A 16,385-nucleotide genomic window follows, 5' to 3' on the forward strand; every position below is an offset into this window, starting at 1 on the left:
GTTAACCATGGCCAGAAGCAGCGTCGACTTCTCTGGGCTCTGAGGCATCTAGGATGGACCATCACACAGTGGAAATGCGTATTGTGGTCAGCTGAATCAGCATTCCAGGTCTTTTTTGGAACAAATGGATGCCGTTTGCTCCGGACCAAAGACGAAAACAACCATCCAGACTGTTATCAGCAACAAGTCTAAAGTAAAAGTAAATGTAAGAAACTATGTGTTTTTTATTATTTGCGTTTTCCCAACTTTTTTTCAGATTTCGGGTTGTATTTTTGTATTTTTTTATTCACTTCTAGTTGGGTTCTTGAGCCGTTGTGCTGTCAAGGGATATGGACATGACAACATTTTAACTGTGTATATTCATGATTTTTTCTGGTTCTTCCAAGGACTGTCACTAATTTAGACCTGTCCCTGACTGGAGCTGTCCCTCCAAATGTCCATGATTTTTACTGTTTGCAGTGTGAATGGATTCTTGTAAGATGATGGAACATTTCTAGCTGCTTAAATCTTTAAATAATGGTCAGATGAACCACCTTCAACCACCTATGATCTTAAAACAGATCTTTTTCAATGCATCAGTTTATTTGTAATAGTAAGGAATGACACTGTAGGAAGTTCTTCTCACCTGTCCTGGACCCACATAGATGCATGCAGCATTGATATGGCATCCTCCTCTGGATGGCTCCAAACAGTTATTTACAGGCTGGCACTCATCTCCATCCTGTTTCCAACCACTTAAACACTCACACCTGTGTTTTCCTTCTCCTGTCTTTATACATTTAGCCTGAGACAAAGAAGTTCAGACATTTAAAATATGTACACACGTTCACATTTATGCAGAAAAAAATATCCTGCATAGACCTACATTGTCACCACAGCCTCCATTGGTTGTCCAAGTACATGGGTCATCATGAATGCATGACAATCCGTCTCCCATGTAACCAGGCTTGCATACACACCTTCACAAAAGCAGAATACATGATTGAAATAAAGGGAAACAAACTCCTATAGGAAACATTATATACTAGTTGTTATACATCAAGTTTTGAATTTAGGTCTATAGTGTAATTTTAGGTTCTTTAAACGTTATTGTAACTACATTTACATTATAAACTTTTTTTCAATTTTGGTAAAAACAGTTACCTTATTTAATATTATTTAATTATTTAATAGTTATTTAATATTTTTATCATCATACACCAACAAAGTACAGCTTATATGCAGTACTCACTGGTTTGTATTCATGCTGAATATGCAGTCGGCGTGGACGTGGCATATCTGGTTGGACCCGCAGGGCTGTGCGTGTTTATCACAGAACTGCCCACTGATGCCCGATACACAGGACCCTGGTTTACATGCTCCATTTGCTTCAGGTCTGTTGTCACATGTACCCTTTACACACCTGCAGGCTAAAGAATGTAAAAAAGAAAATGATTAAGTAAATTAAAAAGTATAACTTGTTCTTGGTTCTAGAATTTAAGGGAAAAAAAGATGAAATCTTACTTTGGTTGCACAATGGGCCGTACTTGTTGGGGTCAGCACAGTACTGGCAACGTGATCCTTTAAAGTTGGGCTCACATTGACAAGTTCCATTGCCATCTATGCCATCAAAACACTGAAGAAAAAGATATGTTTATATAAGAACATTAGTGAATATTAGTGCTAGCCTCTAGGATTTGCAAGACATACCTTGCCATGAGAGGAGCAGGGCTTACTAAAACCACCAGGACAAGGGGAACAGTCTGGTCCAAAAAATCCTTTACAGCATTGAGGAATCTAAAATAACATAATGACAATATATATAAAGAAGGTCATTTTTATAATGTTGATTTTTTTCAAGGGTTTTATATAAACAGTGCTTTTAGAACAATTTGAATAAACCCAATAATGATTACCCCTGATTGAGTTTAGAGTTAAGAAGTCTTGTTTAGGGTTGAAATCTTGTTCATGTTTTGTGTTAGTAAGTTCATGTGTAGCTTTAGCATTTGTTAGCATTAGTGTTAATGTTTGCTTAGCTTAGGGTCTAGCATAGGTTAGTCAGATTTCTTGTCTGTTTAGATTAGCGTTAGCATTTAGTTGTTAGCATTTCATGTGTTTGTGTCTGGTCTTGTCTTGTGTACCCCGGTCTTGTCTTGTTGTAATTATTATATATTGTTTAACATCTCTGTGTGTGTCTGCCCCCTCTTGTCACATTATAGTCCATTCGTTACAGTTAATTAAAATACGATTAATTACTAAACTAAAGTCAATTTATTAAAAATTGAAACTTCTGCATTTACTTTATGCAGCCTTCCTTTGTCAACCTAACAGTTCATCGCTATAATGTTTTAAAAAACAAATAACCTAACAAACAACCTTAAAGCACTCCTTAAATCTCCTGAAATCTTTTAGGGTCCTACCTTCAATCTTATGAACTTTAACATTGGATAAATGAAAGAAATGAAAGACAAAGATCATGTGGCCATTTAGGTCAATCATCTGTGAATATATTACATAGTGTTGAATGTTACTAATGTGATAGCCAAAGTGTTGCTACTTAGTTTTTAAGATGTTTCTGCTTACATATTAGAGTTAAAAATAAATAAATACATTAATTATGCCAGAGCACAAACTTTTTCTTTAAAATAATTGGTATTTCAGATTTTGGGTATCATACTTACAGTATTTGTCCTATTGCAGAGCGTACTGCAGCCTTTAATAGGAATTTTCCTATTTGCAGATCCTAAGGATATATACATGTAGACACAGTCTTTGGATGTTGTGTTCTTTACAAAAAAAAGCATAGAATTGAGTTAGAACATAATAAAATCATCACTTTATTATATACAACATAAACATGTTAAATTTTCACAACTGGATCTCTTGCAGTTGGGAGTCGCTGTGTATTTCACACTACATGACTGATCAGTGATAGGGGATTACACACTACACGATCTATCACCAGGAGGAAGTGCAGACGAAAACTACGTTTTGTCAGAAAGATCACAAAATACTGTAAAGCTTGTGTGTGTGCCACCCCCACCCCCGGTTTCCCCTCCGTATCTGGCGTTTTCTTCCACTCGCAACTTGCTCGCAACGCCTTTCACATTTCTACAGGATTTTGTGACACAGACTGGTCCAGATATTTACCATACTTTTGAGTCGCCGAGTGATCAGCAAGCCGCTCGGATCGAGTTGTTGAACAGTTCACACATAGCGATCGAGAGCCGAGTTTCGAGAAAAATCGTGTAGTGTGAATTAGGCATAACATAGACTGAATTCCTAAATTGTTGTAAAAACATTTGCAGCAGTTGCAAAGTGCACAAAATAAAGTATGTTAAATCACAGCAAGTATGAAATTAACGTCATATTTGAATTAAGTAGCTAAACTCAAAATACTGTATAAAATGTACAATCATTATTTGTTTTTGTTTTTTTATTTAAAAATAAAAAGTTCTATATAGCTATTTAAAAATGTCTCCTTACCAGTGAGACACCTGTTGGACAGGTGGACTTGGATATAAATGAACAGCTAACACATGTACCCTGAGGACAGAAAACAACACTATCTTAATTAATGTAATTCCTTCAGTTCAGTTGGAACTTATGCAAGTCAGCAAAATACTTATTATGAACTTTTGGAAAAGTTGGAACATTTGGTAAAATGCAGCAAAAACAAGAAACTTTGTTATTCATTAAACTTTTATTTAATTTTCATTAGTACAAATAAGTGACTTTTCATGATTGGGTTGACCAACCTGATTGCATTTTGTAAATATAAACATAAAGAGTTTTATGTTTTATTTGATGTCTGCAAAACACTCAAAATACAGTTGAGACAGGGTAAAAAAGTTTATAAATTGTTTAGGTTTCACCATTTTCAAACATTCCATGAGGGTATCGTGCTTGGTTATAAAAGGAGGACCCACCAAAGGCTCAGTCTTTGCAAGCAAAGATGGGTCATGGCTCACCACTTTGTGACAAACTTTGTGAGAGAATTGTCAATTCATAAAGCAGATTTCAAAAATGAAAAGAATTTAGTTCTTTCACCATCTTTTGTACATAATATTGTAAAAAGATTCAGGGAATCAAAAAAAGTCATGCAACTGTAAAAAATGTAGGCACAAGAGTTTGGGTTCTTTAGTGCTTCAGAAAACCCTTCTAACTTAATACAGTCCACTGCTGCATCAAGAAAGAAATGCAACCTGAAACCATATAGCAATGCCAGAATTCAGCCATATTTTCTTGGCCTATCTCAGATGGACTGAAAGACAGTAGAAATGTGTTCTGTGGTCATATGAGTTCACATATCAGAATGTTTTTGGGGAAAATGGTTAAGTTTTTGTGCTAAACGATCAGCTTCCAGATCAGCGAAATGTACAAAAGCCAACATATGTCTTGATAAAGGGGTGCATTAGTGCCCATGGATTAAGTGTTTATTGGGATTTTAGATAGGCGTATGCTAATTACAACATTTTTGTTTTCTTGCAAAGTCCATGGTTATTTTAGCAAGATAATTCCAGGTGTAATTTTGCATGCACTACTACACCAACAACGCTTTATAAATAAAAAGCGTGTGTGCATTACTGGCCAGCTAGCAGTCTATCTCTTTCTCCTTTTGGAAATCTATGGTGCATCATTAAGAGAAGAATGAGACAACAGCAACTATGACCTGCTGATCTGATGTCTTGAATTAAACAAGAATGGGCAAATAGACTAATATATCCTAAAGTTAAGAGCTGCTTAAGATCAATAGCCAAAAGAATGGATTTATTATAAGAATTAATTATTTAACAGTTCTAAGAAGAATAACAAGCAGTACTATCAAAATAGTAAGAGGTTATTAAACACACTGCCCAAAATGTTTTTTTTCAGTTAATTAGAACTTATTATAATGGTAATAATAATAATAATAAAAACAACAACAATAAGGAATATGTGGCTGACACTTACCTGATAAATGTTATTTTCTACAGTGTCACAGCGATGAGGAAGAATGGGCTCAATGGATGCTGGGACTAAAATACCCTCCAGAGAATATAGACGTCCATTGTTCGCCTCCACATCTGCCTCAGCCACAGCTACTCCACTTACCAGGATTTGACCCTAATTACACGCATTACGAAATAATAGCAATGTATTATTATTTATGAGTATTATATGCTTAGATATCTTCCGAATGTTTGTTGCTGACTTAATTTGACTACTCTTAAAGAGCCCATTATTAGTAATGTTAACATTTTCTAAAATACAGTATCTTCATTTGGTGATTTAAGGTCAAACTTGAATACTCACAGTAGCAGTGACATTAAATGACAAAACTTGATTTGCCATGGATATGGTCTGTGGGCTCGACACAATGTAGCTAGCCTTCAGCTGCCATGGTAAACACAGATAAGTGCACAAGATTACATAAATATAAGAACAAAATATACATGAAATATTATATGAAAATATGAAAATTCAAGTTTCAAAAGCATATAAAATTAAACCACAAGATGTTATACACTTTACAGACGGAAACACACACCTGGGCTGAAGCCACAATATGATTTCTCAGTAATTCCAGTAGTTTAGATTTACCCTACAGATAAAAGATAAAAGAAACAGATTAAAGAAAAAAACAGCAATATAAAACTCATCCAGAAATTATGGTTAATTAGAAATAGTGGCAATTACATGATACTACAAATTCAAATTGCAGTTATAAATAAATAAATAATCAGGAGAACACTTAATTCCATACTCAAATAATTGTAACGCAGTTTGTAACTGCTTATAAGTTCCTATTGTATATACTTAAATAATGTGTAATAAATCAGCTATATTACAAATAAGGCATTAATAATAAAATGTTGTAACTTGCATTTAATTATTAATTTTCATGTAATGTAGTGTACTGTATGTATAAAACTAATTAAAACTGTGCATTTATTTTAAAAGTATTTTTGTTAAGTATATATGTTTATTCTTATGAAATATAATTTTCTTCTTATTATTCTTGTTCTTCTTCTTATTATTCTTATTCTTATTATTATTATGTATTATTATTTTTATTTATATGTATTATATTTCTTATTTTTCATTATAAGTATTAGTTCTGGTCATAATTAATTTTAAGTTTGGTCTTAATAAACAATGTTTTGAGAAACAGTCCATGTGACTGCACTGAATGGATTTGTGTTGGGCTAAATAGCAAATAGAAAGCTGATTTAATTGGTTGTTCATTTTGAAAACTTGAGCTAATGAAGTTAACCACTTAAGTAATTAGCTTCATCAAAAAAAAAAACCAGTGATACCCTCTTCATTGTACCAGAACTGAAACAAATTTAAACATTTGGTGTTTTGTGGTATTTATGTACATACTTGTTACACATACAAAATAACAGAAGGTGAACAAAGGAATTTATAATTTGCATATTACATATTATATTTATAGACTTTTTGGGCGACTTTACCCAGTTTACTGGCCTTTTAAAAATATTTATTTTACATCCAATGTTTTACATGGGCTCTAGTCTTTTTAGAAAAATGATTTATAGATATTTTTTTACATCACTCAGTAATCAGTCATTATCAGTCAGATCGACCATAGCTTAATTTAAATGGAATAAATTGTATTTTGCTGTTGTACAGCGATATATTGTATGTTTGAACAAAGGTCATAATGTTTATACTTACCTCTTCAGATGTGAGGTAGTCGAAGTGATCTTTCTTCATTAAAGAAAATGCTGTATTTGTGGGAGCAAACAATGTGTATGGACCAGGCAGTTCTAACACATCTGCCAGAGAGGTTTTCTGAAACAACAGGACAGACCATTAGAGCTTTACAGGTAGACTTGTTTTCTCAAAGTATAGATATTGACTATTGACATAATTTATATATAGAGATTGAATGCTTCATTAATTACCTCAATTAAAGATTTAAGCTGGGAAAACTTTCCATTGTCTGACAGAATCTTCATTAAGTTTTCCTAAAGTAAATGCAGTCATTATTTGAGTTAGAAATAAATTTTTTGGTATTACGACATGTCAAATTTTCATTAGAGAATGTGTAGCAGGAGAGAGGAGAGGCAGTAAGTTTCAGTGTTGGGTTGTGTTGTTTGTTTATTTATTAGGATTTTAACGTCATGTTTTACACTTTGGTTACATTCATGACAGGAACAGTTACTCATTACACAAGGTTCATCAATTCAAAAGGTTATATTGAACACAGTCATGGACAATTTAGTGTCTCCAATTCACCTCACTTGCATGTCATTGGACTGTGGGAGGAAAACGGAGCACCCAGAGGAACCCCACGTGGACACGGGGAGAACATGCAAACTCCACACAGAAAGGACCCGGACCGCCCCACCTGGGGATTAAACTCAGGACCTTCTTGCTGTGAGGCGACAGTGCTACCCACTTAGCCACTGTGCCACCCCCAGTTGTGTTGCTATATCCACAAAGCAATATTTTAATATTTATGCGCTGATAATTTAGATCTAATGCAATGTAATTATCTAAAATATTTTTTTAATTTATTTCATCAACTTTATAGTCGATGAAATAATTGTTTTAATTATAAAGCTTAAGGGATCTTTAAAATGTTTAAGATGTTAAGTAAACTGATTTTATGTTAAGAAGAAAAGGATATACAGTATATTGGATCTTGGCAATTTGTAGACTTGATAAAAGCTGGTCTTGAACATAGTCCTAGTGACCAGTCAATAAATCAAACCCAGAGTTTTTGATTAATTGATTTTAAAAAGAGAAATTAATTCAGCTTGATCAAAAATGCAATGCAGCATAATATATTTTGGGAGCATTAGCATTCTAAATTGTCAGGGATTTTAGATGAATGTAAACTACAATACATGTATTAAGCTAGTGGCATTAGTTACAGTTCGTGCCAAATTTAACTGTTCCCCTTTAACACAGCTTGCCCAACACTGAACCTATAATCTAAAAAAAAGTTGTATGGTAGCAAACCTGATTGTCACTTATCACGGTAGGTGGGACTGTGTCCAACACTTTATCTATTATATGAATCAATCCGTTTGAAGTGATAACATCTGAATCCAAAACCGTCCCCTTTTTACGACTTCCATGAATTCGGACTTTCACCTGCTTCAACTTAAAAGGAAGGAAATCAGCAAATGACGCATACAATACAAAAGCACAGGTGCTATTTCCTTACAAAAACACATATACACATGCTCACACAGAAACTGCCTTACCTCAGTTAATGATTCAGCAGTCTTTCCTGTCAGAGTATAATAGAGTATTCCCTTCTTTAAAGTATCAAAGTTTACTTCTCCAGCAATCATGTGCATCTTTACAAGATAGCGGGCCTTCGCCTCATCCGCCACCATAGTTTCCACCTGTAACAGGAAAGGTTTAGGAATGGATTTTTTTGTGTGTTTGTGTAAAGGGGCTTACTTTAATAGTATTATAGTAAAAAGCTTACAGATGTTGATTTGAAAGCCTTGTTGGTGGGCACAAACACAGTGAATGGTCCAAGTTTCATCAAAGGCCAGGACATGACTGACTCTGAAACATTAAGACCATAAAATAACACAAAATTAACTTACAACATAGCAAAGTCATCATTCATTTCAGTAAATAATTTATTCCTATCAGAGAAGCAATGTTAACAGCTATGACTGTGTGCCAGTTCAGCACAGGGAATCATAAACATATCCATTTACTCAGACCTACATTAAAATTTAAAGTTTATATACACCCGTGTAACAAGTCCACCTGTTGTGTAGATCAGTCAGGGGCACGAATTGCAGGAATGTTTAAGGTTGTACCAAGCTTCTTTTCATTTAAAACTTATTAAAGCCACTGAGGTCCTGGGAACACTTAAAGCCTTAGATACTATTTTATATTTTTTTCCCCCTAGTTTATGTCTTGCCACAGTTTGATAGCTGTTTAGCCCTGACCTTACAGAACCAAGTGTGTACCTTTCCATACTAATTTCAGTCAATTCAAATTGCAACAGGTAAACTCCTTTCTAGGCACATCTTAAAGATAATAAATGCAAACATGGTGCACCTAACAACAGCAAAGGGTCTAAATACTTTTGTTAATAAGAAATGTCAGCTTTTGATTTCTAATATCAATAACAACAACAAAGTGTGCAAAAAGTCAAGGGACCTGAATACTTTCTGAATGCACAGAATTTTGTATTCCAGTTTATTCAAAAGGTTTTGAAGTAGTTAAGGGCACTACCAAACCAAATGTGTCTAATCGTATATTTATGAACATCAGTTTGTGAGATAGTCATGTTAAAGAAGGTAATTAAGGAAAAGGTGCATTTTAAAAGCTGACATTTTTCTTACCAAGCAGACTGATGGCTTTAGACAATTGACCAGTCCAGTGACCGTCAGGGTCTGAGTTCAGTTCTTGCAAACGATGCATTATATTGCCAAAGCAGATTTTGCCATTGCCAAGAAAACCCTGAAAACAATTACACCTGTAAGACAATGTGTACAATATGTTGGTTAACAATCCAAAGTAATAATAATAATAATTATAGTAATAAATGTTCAAAAACCATTCAGTTCACACATGCACACACACACACAGAAGTGAAGCAAACTTTCTTAAGGAAACTTACTCCACTGTTCCTGGTGCCACTGTAGTGCAATTAGCATTTTTATGACAAGAGCCTGGCTTACATGCATCTTTCACAGAACAGCCCTCACCCATAACCAACTTGTCAAATCCGGATAGGCATTCACAGTGACCCTATAAAAAAGAATTTTTTAGCTGTATACGTAAGGGCACAGTTTTTATGATAGAGTATTAGAGAACATGTAAGTATTATCTTTTATATAATATAAGAGAAGTAAAATCACAATGTTGGTACATGTAAATGTGACAGATATATGAGGTGTGGTCTGATATGCTGCTTTAATGTCCTGTAACATCAGCCCTTTATAACCTTTTATAATCGCAGAAACAAAAGAACATAAATTTTGACAAAAAATGAAGAAAAAATTTTTTATTAAAATAAATGAATATATAACATGCTGTGTTTTAAAATAAATAACAGAGAATCCAACAATTTTTTTATTATTATTATTATGAATGAGCTCAACAGTCATGGTTGATGGTAACATGATGGATCATGGTAAACATGTTTTACAACATGAAATAACATCTTTTACATTCTTTACTTTACAGAAAACACAACAGAATTGGTGGGCTTGTGTCTGCCACCATGTGGAAGTACCCAGCTGGATAATAAAATAATTGTGGTAAGCATGGTATTAAATTTGTGTATAGTAATTTTGCTGATTTCTCATATGACAATTATTTTTTAAATTGATTTAAGTAAGTTGCATGACTTAGATATCTCCTAGATTTGGGGCGAAAGTTAAGGTTGCATCATAAATAGTGTCCATCCACAGGCCAGGCGATTAAAAAACCCTATAATATGGACAACACAAATTCAAAAGTGTGCCTGTAATTGAAGATAATTAACAAGAAAATCACAAAAGTACAGCCAACATTTTAACAAAGACTACTCATAAAAAGTGTAATTACATACCTTTCCAGGTCCATCATACACGCATTGAGTGGAATCGCTGATGCAGCCTCCATAATTGTTTTGGCAGGGATCAATGGGCATGCAGACCAGCCCATCTCCTTCATAACCCTCTGTACAGGTACATGTGTGTTGGTTTGGTCCAGTGTGAACACACAATGCTTTCTCATGACAGACCTTCCTCAGACATGGGTTAATTGCTGTGAATAACAGCAAATATTGATGAAGAATAATAAAGAGGACTAAAACCATCGTTTAGAATAAAAAATAAAAAAATAAAAAAAATAAAATAAATATATATATATATATATATATATATATATATATATATATATATATATATATATATATATATATATATTCATCAGCAGGAGAGAAACTCCAAATAAAATAAACAGTTAAGTAATGATGAGGGAAAATTACTCATTAGTCATCAATGCACTACATCTGGTTAGGCTTTTTAAAACAAATCCTTGGGACTGGATTTTATTTGGCTGATATAGGGGCTTAAGGTGATTTTCAAACTGCCTTACTTTTTTGGTGGTGCTTTTTGATATTTTTTCAGCTGGTGGCTTGGTATTCCTTTGTATCATTTCATTTTATCTATTTGTACTTACAGGTACACTGGGTTCCATCACCACGGTAACCAGGCTTGCATTTACACGATAATTTTCTCACTGAAATGTCCTCAAAACAAAGTGCATTGGGTCCACAGTTTAGAGCAGCGCAATCTGGAAGCTCTGAAAATATACACACAGATATACAATAGTGTCACAGCACAGCAGCTGGAACAATAGTACAGATGTTTTGTGCCAGAAAAAGACTCATCAATCAGCCACAACATTAAAACCAATGATAGATGTAGTAAATAACATTGATTAAAACATTACGGTGGCAGGTCCACCCTGTAGGATATTTTATGCAGCAAGTGAACAGTCAGTTCACTTTAAGGAATAAATGATTAAGTGCATTGATGGCAAGGGCCAAATTGTGATGGTTAGATGACTGGCTAAGAACTTCTCCATAATGGAAGGTTTTGTGGAGGACAACACAAAAATCCAGTGATAGTTTCATGGGTGCCTAATGCTCTTTTATAAAAGCTAGCCCATCTAATCTGATCCCACAGGATGGCTAATGTGGCATAAATAGCCTCAGAGTGGTCAGAGTAACCATGTTGACCATTGTCTACCATTGAAAGTGCCTACATTATGCATGTGAGAACAAAATTACCCGGAGAAGAGATGACCCAAGGTTGCCCTTTAGAAAGATGGTAGGCTGTGATGCTATGGGGAATTCTGGCATTTATGTGTATGTTACTTTGACATGTACCACCTACCTAAATATCACAGCACACCAAGTACACCCCTCTATGGCAGTAGTATTACCCAATGGCAATGGCCTGTTTTATCGGGATAAAGCACCCTGCTACGTTGAGAAAACTGTTTAGAAATTGTTTGAGAAAAATAAGAGTAAAAGGTGTTGGCCTGGCCTGATTCATCACCAGAAGATCTGATTCATAGAGGCCAACCCTGCAACAGTATTTGTAAGGACCTGCTGCTAACTTCACCTTCAGATATGATATGTTGTGGAGTACAAGACCTCATTGGGTGAGAGCTGTTTTGATGACACAAGGGGGGGGGGGGGGGGGGCTACACAATATTAGGCAGGTGGTTTCAATGTTTTGGCTAATTGTTGTATAGAGCAAATGATTTAAGAGTTATCTTACCCTGGTCACAGTCTTGGCCTGTGTATCCTGAAAAGCAGGTGCACTGGCCATCTCCTTTAATCCCATTGTTACAGAGACCATGCTTGCATCTACAGACTAACACACACACACACACACAGCTTAGCTACCACTGCCTTTCTTACTGAGAGATTATAGTTAAAGAAGTGTTTTAGCAAGTGCATGTGTTGGGGTTTAATTACCACTGCTGCATGTGAGTCCATACAGGTTCTCATTACACATCTCACATGCTGTTCCTACAAAACCTGCCTGCAAAACAAAAGCATCCTCTATGAATGCATTACAGCTCAGCAGCACTTATAAATGTGGCGTGTATTTATGCCCATGATGGTTTTAATTCCATTTGATGTGTCAATTTAATAATAATTATTTCTAATTAAATATCTATATATTTTAGTTATATATTTAACATGATATTTAAATATTTTTTTATTCAAAATGATGATTTTATCCTTGTTTTTATATGATTTTTTTAATAAGGCACGTTCTGTAAAAAATATTTAAGGCTTAATTAAAAAGAAAAGACTTTGACTGGCTAAACCTAAAAGTAAAAAAATATATGAACTGAAAGTTAAAACACACAGATATACACATATAATAATAATAATAATAATAACAATAATAATAATAGCAATAACAACAAAAACAACAACAATATTCATAATGATAATAATAACAATAACAAAAACAAAACAGCATCCATAATAATAATAATAATAATAATAAATCATGTTTTCAGTTCACTTTTAGTTAGTTTTAACAGCTTTTGTTTTCCTATTTTGTTATCCATTTCCCCCTATTTTCTATATTTTTACCTATCTGTTTTAGTATTGTATGAAATTAGTAAAATTATTACTCATTGGAGTTGAATTTAAAAAGTTTTGGTTCATAATTAGTTTGTACGTTTAATTCTAGCATATATTGTACTAAGTGAAAATGACAAATAATAAAAAAAGAACTAATAATAAAACACTACAAATACTTATTAATAATTATTTATGTATAATTTCTTATTTCAGTTAATATTTCAGTTTTAGTTTTTAGTAGATATTATTTCATTATACTTCATGACGAGCAAAAGAACAAATAAAATAGTACAGTCCAGTTAGTTTAATTCTGCTTCATATTTGTATATTAGGTAGTTTTAGAGGCAGTATTTTAATTTTTTTTTAGATATAACTAAATGTAGTCTATAATTGTACTTATAATTTAAATTTTTTATTCAGGTATATAATTTTTTGTGTGTGTATGTGGTGTTAAAACAACGCTTACTTTACAAGTGCAAGTGCCGTTACCACCCATGCCATCAGAGCACAGTCCGTTGTTATTGCAGGGAGTAGCTGCTGATCCTGGACACTCTAAACAGAGAACATTTATATTATGTGTTAAATCCTTTATAGGTAGGTTATAACTAGGCATAACATTATGACCATCTTCCTAATGTTGTGTTTGTCCCCCTTTTGCTGCCCCATACGCAACAAACTGCGATGCACTGTGTATTCTGACTCCTTTGGATCAGACCACACGAGCTAGCCTTCGTTCCCCATGTGCATCAATGAGCCTTGGCCGCCCATGACCCTGTCACCGGTTTACCACTGTTCCTTCCTTGGACCACTTTTATAGATACTGACCACTGCAGACCGGGAACACCCCACAAGAGCTGCAGTTTTGGAGATGCTCTGACTCAGTCGTCTAGCCATCACAATTTGACCCTTGTCAAACTCGCTCAAATCCTTACGCTTGCACATTTTTCCTGCTTCTAACACATCAACTTTGAGGATAAAATGTTCACTTGCTGCCTAATATATCCCACCTACTAACAGGTGCCGTGATGAAGAGAAAATCAGTGTTATTCACTTTACCTCTCAGTGGTCATAATGTCATGCCTGGTCGGTGTACACTATGAAGTATTTGACCACCTGACTGTTAGCTTGTTGGACATCCCATTTCAAATAAAATTATATTAAAATAAAGTGACCTCTATGTGATCTTTTCAGCTAAAACAACAGCCACTTTTCTGAGATGACTTTTCACATAGGTATATCTGTGGGAATTTGTGCCCATTTAGTCAAAAGAACATTTCATGGCTGGGCACTGATGTTGGTCAAGAAAGCCTCGGTTGATGTTCAAGTTCATTTCAAAGCAGTTCAGTGGGGCTGAGGTCAGGGCTCTGTGCAGGCCACTGGGGCTTTATTAAACCAGCTTTTCTTCATGTCTTTATAGACCTTACTTTAGTAATAATCTCACTTCACAAAAACATGCAGATGTTATACTGGTTGCTTTCAGTTACCCCAAGGTTTAAGTGATCAAATGTGTACGTAACTGACCGATGTACACTCCATGTTTTCCGGTTGTACCATGTATTTGCAGAAGGTTGAGTGACTACAGTAAGCTGCTACAATGTGTGAAATTGTAGCACTGGGCTCACTACAACTTCCACCAATATAGGGCAGTCAGTGGAAAAGTATGACCGATTGCTTGACTTCTCTAATCTTGCAGTAGTTGCACTTACATGCCTTCTTTATTTTACAGAAGAATTTACAGAGTTTACATGATTTCTTATGACACATGAGGCTGAATGAATAAAGCCTTGTGCCGGATAAGAAATAATGAATAAAGTTTAGCTGATATCTGAGAAAAAGCAATATACATGGCATGACTTTACGGCCTGCAGTGCCATCACTTACTCAGGTCTGTTTGACTGCTGACACTTAGAGGAAGTGTTGGAAATGAGAGTGTTTGGGGTCAGCACATTCCTTCATCAGTGAGGCCATCGAAGCCACACTTTCAAGGAAAGGAAGTGTGCTATTTCCCCCCACTCCAGAAAGATCTGCTGAGTCAACTAGGAATTAGAAAGAAGGAGTACAGAAACTCCAGTGTGTGGAGGGTTGCATGTACAGCACAAATGTGAGGTCTACACAGACCTGTTCAGCAAACCAAATCCTACACTTAATCATTGGTTCTATGGGCAGGCACATGTCAGTATAGGGTTTTAACATGATTTTATATCTAATATGGAATTTACATTAAAGGAAAAGTGATTCTACTGGGTTAATTGATCGAGTAGTACACCACTGACTTCCATGAGGTCGCAGTGTTCAGTGTATTTGTGTAAATAGTCTTTATAAAAGCTCACTTCAAGAAAAAAGGAGCATCCATGTGCTTTTGATCTCCCAAACTGATACAAATCTGTTTGTCTTTAAACTATGTTTGATATAGCCTGTCACCCTGTCATACAGTCTGCTGCTGGTGATATCTAACACCGTCCTACCTCACTGTGTACCAGTCTTTCAACTTTATATAACTTTTATTTGTATTTCCAATCCCATGTGGTTGTGTTCATTACAGAAGCTTTTTCCTTTCTTGCATTTTTCTCCCAATCTAGTCATATCCACTTACCCTATTGCATTACACTTCCTTTCTACAGCCGTTACTAAGCCGCGTCAGACACGTGTGCAGTAGCCAACTGCATCTTTTCACCTGCACGAGACGAGTTCATATGCGGATCAGCTTTGTGTATGGAGAGCCACACCCTGATCCTCATTATCCCTCGACTCTGTGCAGGCGCCATCAGTCAACCTGAGATCCTAATTGCATCAGTTATGAGGTCCCCTACTGGACCGTACCCTTGAACAACAGCCAATCGTTGTTCGTGTAGCCTCCCAGCCTGCCGGATGGCAGAACTGAGTCTCGAACCAACAAGTCCAAAAAGTCAGCTCTGGTGTGCTAGAATGTTTTACCACTGCGCCACCTAAGCACCAGCATGTCAGTTTTAATGAAAGGGCCATCTGATGGATCAAAGGTCACAGACTTTAATTACTGTTTTTTGGCCTTGCCATTAATGTTCAGATTTATCTTGATTCTCTACATTATTTTAAAGATGTTTTGGACTGTATGCTAAAAGGTCTAAATTACTTGCAGTTGTGCATAGAGAAACAATTTTCTTAGACTTTTAAACTTGTTCCTCACAATGTTTTATTTATTTATTTTTTATTATTATTATTTTTAAATGGCAAAGCGTGACCCATCCTTGTCTATACACAACTAAGTATTTAAGTAATGCCCATTTGATAGCCAATCATGACAGCAATGTATTATTTATAAACCCTTTTACCTGTAGAA

At 35.1% G+C, this 16,385-nt stretch overlaps 1 protein-coding gene across 1 annotated transcript in view; it reads right to left on the minus strand.

Annotated features, from left to right (window-relative positions):
* stab2 (stabilin 2) overlaps positions 1-16,385 on the minus strand; it is a 99,580-nt gene that overhangs the window by 78,988 nt on the left and 4,207 nt on the right. Inside the window, exons 4-25 of the mRNA XM_063007611.1 lie at positions 13,536-13,621; positions 12,446-12,512; positions 12,246-12,341; positions 11,137-11,259; positions 10,523-10,719; positions 9,587-9,717; positions 9,309-9,442; positions 8,432-8,514; positions 8,202-8,345; positions 7,954-8,097; positions 6,891-6,953; positions 6,661-6,777; positions 5,510-5,563; positions 5,275-5,355; positions 4,933-5,085; positions 3,466-3,525; positions 2,661-2,765; positions 1,690-1,776; positions 1,504-1,615; positions 1,232-1,409; positions 866-959; positions 626-784 (exon numbers count right to left, since the gene is read on the minus strand). Coding sequence (XP_062863681.1) covers positions 626-784; positions 866-959; positions 1,232-1,409; positions 1,504-1,615; positions 1,690-1,776; positions 2,661-2,765; positions 3,466-3,525; positions 4,933-5,085; positions 5,275-5,355; positions 5,510-5,563; positions 6,661-6,777; positions 6,891-6,953; positions 7,954-8,097; positions 8,202-8,345; positions 8,432-8,514; positions 9,309-9,442; positions 9,587-9,717; positions 10,523-10,719; positions 11,137-11,259; positions 12,246-12,341; positions 12,446-12,512; positions 13,536-13,621 — 2,468 coding nt within the window. The remainder of the gene's footprint in view (positions 1-625; positions 785-865; positions 960-1,231; positions 1,410-1,503; positions 1,616-1,689; positions 1,777-2,660; positions 2,766-3,465; positions 3,526-4,932; positions 5,086-5,274; positions 5,356-5,509; positions 5,564-6,660; positions 6,778-6,890; positions 6,954-7,953; positions 8,098-8,201; positions 8,346-8,431; positions 8,515-9,308; positions 9,443-9,586; positions 9,718-10,522; positions 10,720-11,136; positions 11,260-12,245; positions 12,342-12,445; positions 12,513-13,535; positions 13,622-16,385) is intronic.

Source organism: Trichomycterus rosablanca, chromosome 1 (assembly GCF_030014385.1).
Source record: "Trichomycterus rosablanca isolate fTriRos1 chromosome 1, fTriRos1.hap1, whole genome shotgun sequence".
Taxonomy (NCBI): Eukaryota; Metazoa; Chordata; class Actinopteri; order Siluriformes; family Trichomycteridae; genus Trichomycterus; species Trichomycterus rosablanca.